This window comes from Quercus lobata, unplaced genomic scaffold (genome assembly GCF_001633185.2).
Source record: "Quercus lobata isolate SW786 unplaced genomic scaffold, ValleyOak3.0 Primary Assembly Scq3eQI_181, whole genome shotgun sequence".
Classification (NCBI taxonomy): Eukaryota; Viridiplantae; Streptophyta; class Magnoliopsida; order Fagales; family Fagaceae; genus Quercus; species Quercus lobata.
The window spans coordinates 12637-22618 of record NW_022154764.1 but is presented as its reverse complement, the minus strand read 5'-3'; the positions used below and the strand labels follow the sequence as shown (position 1 = coordinate 22618).

The 9982-nt window shown below is 42.2% G+C and overlaps 1 protein-coding gene across 1 annotated transcript; it reads right to left on the bottom strand.

Moving 5' to 3' along the window:
* Positions 1-1533: 1533 nt before the first annotated feature.
* On the bottom strand, positions 1534-2551 carry LOC115973293 (PRA1 family protein B3-like). Its single transcript, XM_031093547.1, has one exon. The coding sequence runs from the start codon at positions 2454-2456 to the stop codon at positions 1812-1814; it is 645 nt and encodes a 214-aa protein (XP_030949407.1). The 5' UTR covers positions 2457-2551; the 3' UTR covers positions 1534-1811.
* Positions 2552-9982: the final 7431 nt, after the last annotated feature.

Below are 9982 nucleotides of genomic sequence, written 5' to 3'. Positions count from 1 at the left end.
ATACGTGGACAATATTTTGCATCAAATTTGCACTACTCAGCATCAATCTTCAATTCAGCAAATAAGAGAGGTCAATGAAACCAATTCACAAGCGTATCTCCTGGTGAGATCTTACTGCGCTATTTGAACTCAACACAGTCACACAGACAGAACTTCAATTTCAACTCTTTTTAGCTTAGAATATATAACGCATGGGGAACGCAAGGCCAACGAACTTGAATTTACAGGCTGGGAAAAGGAAAAACTTCAACTACAACAACAAGCTTCATATATAACTCAAGCATCCAACATCGAGCCTATAAGGTTTACCTACATAAAATGACAGGAATGTTTAAATCTACAGAGTCCACCTGTATGAGGCAAGTCACAAACCGGGTCCAAAACTTAGGTACTACCATGCAAAAGGCCAAAAACATTTGTGAAAATGCTTTACTTTGAAGAGGCATGCAGAGCAACCTCTGTTCTTGCACTTGCATCTAGCAATGCTACCCCAAAACCTTTTCCATTCAAAAACCAAGGGCAGAAGGGATGGGAAAACAATGATTCCATGTGACAACAAAGGGTAATCAGGTTTTCCAATGGACACAAATCAGGGAGGGAGGAAGACTCATAGCGATGCTAATCCATTAATGAATTGATGATTCTACTGACCAAGTGATATTAGGATTGACATGCTTCAGAAATACAAAAAACTGACCCATCTACCAAAAACAATAAAATCAGCACAAAACCTGTTCAGGCATATCTATCACAGAAAATCCTAAGACAATGTCCCAGCACCTTTAGATGAGAGAAAGAGAAAAGGACTTAATGTCATCAGAAATGGTACTAAGAAACCAACTGATATTCCCCAAGCTTTTCCAAATAGAAGATTTCCCACCTTTTGAAACATCTATCTCTTCCTAAACTAGAAAAAATCCACTCTAAAAAGCAATTAAAAATCCCAAGAACCTAATATGTTTACAAGCACTACACGTATTCTATTTCCTAACCTCACTTTCAGTTATATTTCATAATAACTTAAAAGTGTAGTCAGGCTTATGCAATATCAGCTAGCATTGCACAAAGATTCAATCACCAACAACCACTTCAAAGTTCAAGTTCAGAAGTTCCTACTAGACCATGCAACCCCTTTCTATTAGTTTTGTTGATAAATTACACGCATATTTAGTGCATCTTGAACATACAACCTCTATCTCATTATTATTCGAGGATGAAGTGTCATTTCAGCTATAGAGCTCATTGGCGCTCAATACCCATTATTTAGGACCGGGCAAAAACTTAGTTATAGTTCCTTAGATATTGTTCATGAATTAAATTTAACCACATTGATCAATGCAATGCAAACAATATTATCTTTCCTAAGAAGAATTCAATTCAACCATGCCACTTATTGGCCAATACAACCATATAATTGAATTTAATTAGGGAACTTTAGTTAAGGAACTATACCACTATACACCTAAGTTCTAGTTCTATCCTTTAGAAGTTAGAATCACATACATCCATTACATTCCATACAAGCAAAGGAAATGCCATTCGAATTCGAACTCAGCAGCCAAAACTGCATTCATTGAGAATAAAACACTACACAATCTCAAACTAACTCTACAAGAATTAGGTCTAAAAATACACAATACAGATCCAATCTACATACAAGTCTAGAAAATTTAGGTCTACAAATTGCACAATTCAAATCAAAACCCTATCTCATTTGCCCAGAATTTCCCAAGCATATGAAAAATGAACCTTGTCAGTAACAGTGTTTCAATTTCACAATAATGATTGTGAAATAACTAACCTCCCTCCTCTCAGACACGTGCGGCGACAGGAGCGGCGGCCGCGGCGGCGGAAGAGGCAGCGCCGCCGAGGAAGGAGAGCAATCCGGAATTCGCTGGCTCTTGATCGTCAAGGAAGAGATCCTCTGGAACTTTGAACGCACCGTGAGCGCACACGATCGCGAAGCCGACCATCAACGCCGAGATGAGGAGCGATCCGACGGTGGTGAGGAAAACGACGACGACGGTTAAGAGCGAGAGACCGATCAAGGTCTCGCGATCTGAGAACGTGCGGCCGAGAATGACGAGAGGCTGATTGGACGGACGGAAAAAGTAGAGGAAAGTCCACGCGGCGAGGAGAGAGAGGAGAACGAGGAGAGAGATTGGGTGAGAGAGGAGAGAGAAAGCGAGGACCAAGGATATGAAGGTGAGGTAGTTGACGCGGAAATAGGCGAGGTTTTTTCGGATCCGAGAGTAGGCTTCGGTGAGGGATTCGGGTCGGGTCATGGAGGTCCGGTCTACGAGTTCGGACCATGGGCGGCGTTGAGAGAAGCCGTGGCGGATCGAGGAGGATAAGCGTGAGATGAACGAGCGGAAAGCGGGCGTGGTTATGGGTTGGGTGGTGGCGGTGGAGTTGGTTTGTGAGTTGGAGATTGGGAGTGTCGGTGGAGAGGCCATTGGTGGCGCGTGAAGTTAATATCAAGTGGATGTAAGAGAATGAGAGTGAGCCAGTGACGTTACACACTGTTATAGTGGTTGTTTAGTGGGAAGGAATTATTGCCTAATGGATGTGTCCTGTATGGGGTTTCATTTTAAATGAACCGACCAATGCTTTTTTTTTCTTTTCTTTTTTAATGGGAAAATACTACTGCATATTATTAATAAAAAAGTCAAGTATAATAATCTTAACTTTTAACTAGGACCATTTTAGAAGAAGTTAGAAAGTTTCTCTGGCGTAGGGGAGGCCACTCCAAACCCTAGCCGCTTAGTAGAAGGCCGTGCCTAACCCTAGGGTTTGGGCTATTCATGTTCTCCTTGTTTGCCCCATAATATGAGTGAGCGTTTCTCCCTTGCTGCATCTACAATGTTTCAACATGGAGGACTTATCTGTGATGTGGAAAAAACTCTCGCTTTTAGAGGAGGAGGATAACGAGTATAGCGAACGAACGATAGCAATGATTGGGGGAAAGGCTATCACGGCAAAGTTTTTCACACGACGAGTTTTGAATATGGAAGCCATTGTTCGGACTTTTAAACAACTATGGCAAACGAAGAAGGGATTCGAGGTCAAAGATATGGGGAATCATGTGGTTCTATTTGTTTTTTCAGATGGATCGGATGCAGACAGGGTCCTACTGGGAGAGCCATGGAGTTACGACAAATATTTAGTCTCTCTACACAGATTAGAGAAAAATGTTACAGTAAGGGATCTCGTCTCGATAGAACATCCTTCTGGGTACAAATCCATGACTTACCTGTGGGTGAGATGAACTAAGAAGTAGCAGTGAAGATTGGAAGGGTTATAGGAGATGTGCAAAAGGGAATTTGAGAATGGGGTAACCAAGATGGCAGTAGTTTCATGAGGATCAGAGTTAAGGTTGATACATCAAAACCACTTTGTCGCGAATGAAAGATTCGGAGTGAGGAAAGGGAGGTAATGTGGATTAGGTTCAAGTATGAACGTTTGCCGAACACTTGCTACTGGTGTGGTAGACTATCCCATAACAACAAAGATTATGAGCTTTGGGTTAGAAGCAATGGCTCTCTGATTGAAGGGGATCGACAATTTGGTGCATGGGTCCAAGTCCCAACGTCGAATATGAAAAAGTGCTCAGTAGTTTTGGTTGACAGTGTGGAAGAAGATAAATGAAGTGACGATACCTAGGTGGATGACGAGGTGGTGGAGATGGTCACCACTTCTTAAGGGCAGGCAGAGATGACGGGAAGGGCGGAGCACGGCGGTGAGTCTCAAAGGGAAAAGGAGGCCAATGAAGGGGAATTTTCAAAATTTCACTCATCCAACGAATCATGTTTCGAGATCCCTAGAGTTACAAAAGTCAAGGCAAATATTTCGGGTATGGAGCTGGATTTCCAAGAGATTTTACACGATATTGACTCAAATATCTCTAAGTTTGATTCTCCAATAGTTGGCCCAAGCAAAAGCAGGCCCATTGTAGCAGTGGACCAGGCCAAGTGTCCTAAACACCATGAAGTTGGGCTTAGTTCAAAAACGGATGAGGATATGGGTATAAGTTGCAGCCCACAGGGGGTAGAGTTAAATAGTCGTGGATGGAAGAGATTAGTGCAGGAATGGTGCCCAAGTGAAGCCTAGACTATGCCTATTCAAAAAAAAAAGAACAACCAGAGACGTCGAGGGAGAGAACCACATCATATCTCCAGGAAAAAAATGCCATGCACTCACCAAAAACCAAAAGCTAATGGTGGAGGCTGCAGGGCAGCCCCGTTGAGACCAATTAATGAGTTGCATTATCTAGAACTGCCATGGGATTGGGAATCTATGAACAGTGAAAGAGCTTGAAGAAATTATTCGAGCATAAGATCCCTTAATTGTTTTTTTTCGTCAGAGACTTGGTTTGAAAAGAATGAACAATTAGAAAAGTTACGATGCAAGATAAAATATGCTGGCCTTTTCACCATGCCTAGTCGAGGTAGGAGCGGCGGGTTGGCACTTTTATGGAAACTTGATAATGCAGTTTGGGTAGATAGTTTCTCAAAGAACCATATTGATGCAGTAGTGAATGGTGGTTCTACATAGGCATGGCGGTTCACCAGTTTTTATGGGGAGCTAGATACTAATAATAGGGACGAAGCTTAGAGTATGCTCCGTATGCTACAAGCTAAACCACATCTACCGTGGTGTTGCATAGGTGACTTTAACGAAATCCTCAAAACTGAAGAAAAAATAGGGGGTCGAATTAGATCAAATGCTCAGATGCAAGCTTTCTGGGGTGCACTAGATTTTTGTGGGTTCGTGGACCTTGGCTATACAGGTTTGGAGTTCACTTGGCATAGTCGAAGACATGGGTATTTGATTTGGGAACGCTTAGATAGAGGAGTGGCTAATTATGTGTAAGCGACTAAATTTCTAGTTTGAAATAAATCAAACAAGTAAAATAGTTTCACAAATGCGAATTTATATTGATGATTGTGTGGTACAATTCTCTGAAATTATAAAAGAGTGATCCTCTGATTCGATCTCCTTGCAAAACTTATTGATTAGATTTATGGTAATGTGGATTTGACTTAAACACAAAATATCCTTCAATTTGGTTGATGGATGGATCGAAGATTACTGAAACGGAATTACAATGAATCTCTGGCTATGAGCTTGTTTAGAAATCCTTTGTTCTTCGCGTTCTTCGTGTTCTTCGTGCGTTCTTCGTCTTCGAAGGTTTGTGGTGGAAGTTCTTCGGAGCTTTAGAGGCTTGAATCCGTTGAGCTTCAATGATTTGTGAGTTGTTGATGTTTTCGGACACTTTTGGCTTGATTCCCGTGAACTTTAGGATCTAGGCAGATGATCTGGACGATTCTGCTTCGAATGTTCTTCGATTTTGGGGTTGAAGTTCTTGAAGTTCTTGAAGGCTTTGAGGCTTGATCTTCACAGAGCTTTTTCACTTCTGAATTCTGGTCCTCTAAATGTCTCAGGAAGGCTTCTATTTATAGGAGTTTTGGGATGGGTGAGCGACACGTGGCGGAGCTTGATTGGTGACACATGTCACAGCTTGATTGGTCCGCTTAAGTCATCGCTTACACGTGCGAGGTTGCTTGAGTCATCGCTTACACGTGCGAGGCTGCTTGAGTCATCGCTTACACGTGCGCTGATGCGTGATTAGCTCTTGCATGACATTTGGCAAATTTCTGTTGGCTTCTGAATAGTGATAGCAAAACCTAGCAGCAATATATGGTGTTCTGTAATTGGCTGTATTTTGTGGACTTGGTAATGTGACGTGTCAGCTTGTGATAGGTCGGGAATTTTCCCTCTCTACAAATGCCCCCTCGAGACTCGTTCACGCACACAGTTTCAGAGTGTGGTGTGGGAATGAGTTTCGAAAAAAAAATGGATTTTTGGTACTTGACTATTTAAGTGAAGTAGTTGAAGGTAGTGGAGCTGTTGAAGGTGGTGGAGCTTTCAGAAGGATGAGATAATTTCCGAAGAGTAGACCTACCCATATGAAAGGCTTTGATGAGACCGAAAAAGGGCCTGCAAGTATTTGAACGTACTTGCGTGATGGAGCTTTCTTAGCAGAGATTAAGTTGAAGTACTTTCAGGAGAGTATTTTGGATCGTTGGCGGCGATCACAAGATGTTGAAGATGGGGAAGATGAGAGAATGGTGGCTAGGTACAGCATGCAGGGTCATGGTGCTAGCCTCGTGTTCTTAAGAACTTCTGGTGAAGTTATTTCAGAAGATCACAAAGAAGACGGAGATGAAGCAAAGCAAATGGGCAAAGCATACACTACCATGGTGCTGGCCCTGTATACTGGGACCCTTCTGGTGTAGATGTTTATGGGAAGTACACCTTTGGATATGGGACTGACTGTGTGTTGCATGGGGTCTGGCAGCAAGTAACCGAATGTGCCTGTGTGATGGGACCATGCCAACGGATGTTATGTTGAAGTAATTTCAGAAGAGTACCTTCTGAAATTCTTCAAGCTGATTTTAAGTTGGAGTAATTTCAGAAAGTAAATTTTGAGGTACCAGCAACGATGACCTTTAGGTCCCGTAGTAGTGGGGACATGGAATAAGGCTTTGATGACCATTTACCGGCACCAAAGGCTGAATTCTGATGAGCTGGCACCTTGGAGGTTGTTTTAAGTGTTGATGGAAAACAATTTGTAGGATACCCCAACACTTTTTTACCATCTTCACCTACTGCCACTTGTTGGAAAAGCACAGAAAAATGAAAGATGGAGCTAACTTGTGATTCTGGCCCTAGAAACCAGCCAAGTTGCTACTTGTTCCGAACTACTGCTCCTGCTGGAAGACCAAGCAATTGGAAAGAGACTACAGGAGCCCTGAGGTTAGGAACGGGTGCTTCTGCTGGACTTGGATTTCCTGGCCAACCAAGTCCAAGGAAACATGGAACCGCAATGCAGACCTTGTTACGAGTAATTTTATGGACAAAGGTGGTCGTTAAGTGGAGAAATAAAGTTTGTTTGGATCTCAAAACTGCAATGATGTTGTAAATAGGGTTTCAACCGAACCATGGGAGGGTTGATCTCAAACCGATTATGAAGCAAAATCGGTTGCTAGGTGTTGAGAATGATAAGATCATAGTGAGAAATGGTTGTGAAAAGGAGGATTTGAAAATCTGAAAGAGGCAAATCTTCATTTCATGATTTAGGGTTTTTTTTTTGGATGAGTTTTTGATGAACCCGGCCCTCCTATTTATAGTAGAGAGATGAAGAATGGTAGGTAGGTAGTTGAGAATGGTAGTTGAGAATTTTTGGTGAGAATGGTAGATGGGAACGGTAGGTGGAAATGGTAGGTGGGAATGGTAGGCACCGAATGAGAATGTTAGGTTGAATTAATGACCCAGTGTAACCTCAAGTTCTGACACACTTGTGAGAGTTCATTTATATTTGGAGAGAGAAGTTTTGATGAAGTCTGGAGAATAACCCTGAGGAGATCCCAATTAAATGGATGAATCTCAAATTTTGATCTCAGGAGTTTAAGTTTTGGACATCGTTAATACTTCAAAGATGTGGGGGTTTGATTGGTGATCACCAAATCCAAAATAAGTTGATTTCAAAATCAGAATCTTTGAGAAGGTCCGAACAGGACAAATTTTGCTCGAATGTCTTGATTCTTGGCCAAAGTTCACTTCAAAGCCAACAGTTGTAGAATCACACCATTTGAGCAATTTTGGATTCTTAAATGAAGAAACAGACCCCAAATTTGGAATGTACACGAAAAATTGAGAAAGGCAAGTGTGACTTGAAAATTTTGACTTTAGGTTGATTTCAACATCAAAGTCAACTGTCTTGGAATTTGAGCCATTTGTATAGTTTTCGAGTCTCACATGATGAAACGGACTCCAAAATTGGAATGTACTCGAAAAATTGAGCAAAATAGGTCTATCTCAAAAATTTTGACATTTGGTCAACATCTGCACAAAAGTCAATTTTTTTGGAAATTGGACGTTTGCACAATTTCTGAGTTTCGAATGAAGAAACGGGTCCCAAAATTGGAATGTACTCGAAAAATTGAATGGGACAGGTCCGTTTTGAAATTTTTGATTTTCTGGTCAATATTTGCACAAAAGTCAACTTTTTTGGAAATTGGACGTTTGCACAATTTCTGAACTTCGAATGAAGAAAGGGGTCCCAAAATCGGAATGTACTCGAAAAACTGAGTGGGACAGGTCCGTTTTGAAATTTTTGATTTTCTGGTCAAGGTCAAAAGTCTGCTTGGTCCAAGCATTTTCTCTCTCTTTTTCTTTTTTTTTTTTTTTTTTTTTTTTTTTTTTTAAGGCGGTTCGGACCGGGTCAGATTTCCGGGTCGGTCTGGGTCGGTCCGGGTCGGTCCGGGTCGGATCTGGGCAAACGGGTCAGCAGCGGGTGACGTCATCCATGACGTCACAGTGCTGGAACGTGTGGCACGTGCGAAGGATGACGTCATCCATGACGTCATGGTCACGTGCGGCACGTGCGATCTCTGGCGGTCCCAATCGGCGCGTGAGACTGAAGGCCGCGCCGCCGAATATTTGGGCGGCGCGTGCATGGGCTTTTGGGCCTTAAATTTTTGGGTTTTGTTGATCTAAGGCCGTTCGAGACCCCTGTCTGGTCAGTTTTGTAAATTTCTGAGCAGGTTTGCACAAATCCGAAGGCTTAGGTGGCAGTTCATTGAGAGATTGTGGCGGCGCATGGAGGCGGATGCGGCCGTTTCTGGGCTTGAAATTTTTGGGTTTTGTAGATCGCGAGCCGATGGATCTAATGGTGGTTTCTGTTTTCTGAATTGGTGTCCCGATTTGCACAGATTTGAAGGATTAAACCGTGGGTCATCGTGAGTTTGTGGCGTGGCGGTGCGTGGCGGTGCGTGGCGGCTCCGTTGCTGAAGATTTTTTTCTGGGTTTTGTACGCAAAAGTCTTTAGAAGATCTCTGTGGGTTGATTTCTTTGTGAAATCTTGTCAGAAACTTTAGAAATCCAGAATGGAGTCCACAGATATTGTTGAATTGGTTGCCACTTTGGTCTACATTGGTGCTTGCCGTTCTGACAACGCTTGACAATCCAGGCAGGGAGTGGTTGCAGAGTAACTACTGAGTGTCTCTGCTGATCTCATGGAGTTGGTGGCAGTTGGCTCCATAAAGGAAGAAGCTTCTGTGGATCCCTATATAAAGCCACTCAGGCATGCACTAACTTGTGCAAACATAACCTCTAAAAAGAATACGTAATATTCTGTATGGTGAAACCATGCACGCCCTTCTTTTCTTTTCTTTTTTTTTCTTTTTTTTTAAATTTATTTATTCATTTTCTATTATTTGATAATAATAATAATAATTTTTTTTTTTCTTTTTTGTACACAGCTATCATGACGCTCTTTTTTAAAGATTCGAAGATTGGCGAAGAATCAGCTTTGTTTATTTATAGAAAAAAAGATGGCAAGGATGCGAAGGCTACGACTTTGATTGTTCGTCCACCCATAATTGGGAGATTTTCAGAAAAATGGGGTCGTAACTCTTATCCTCTCAATTTGCCGAAATGGTCACAGATCGTTCCTTCTGATGGCGGCTCTAACTTGGAAACAACTATCCTTCTTGCTTCACACCACAAAAATGTTGCTAGATCAAAGCCGTATAACACTTTAGGGCGAGAGATGATTGCAAAACGTGCGGATTGGGATTTTTCCTTTAGCGTGAATGGAGGGTTTTCCTACTTCTCCCTTTATTGGGATTGGCTAGAAGATGTGCTCAGTCGGTGTAAACACCTCCTTGATGTAACCCACCTCTACAGTGCTGTCTTTGCTTCTTTGTTCACGTATGATTATGATGAGAACCTCATGAAAGCATTTTGTGAGTGTTGGAGTCCGTCCACTAATACCCTCCACACCTCCATTGGAGAAATTTCCATCACACCATGGGATCTTTCCATTCTCGGTGGACTTCCTTGTACCGGTGCATTTTATGATGAAGTAGTACCCAATGCGCAAGAGCTAGATGGAATCAATGACCAAGGACGACCC

Bases quoted from the DNA above. Each gene is read 5' to 3' on its own strand.
- LOC115973293 (XM_031093547.1), bottom strand. From the start codon at position 2,456: ATGGCCTCTCCACCGACACTCCCAATCTCCAACTCACAAACCAACTCC.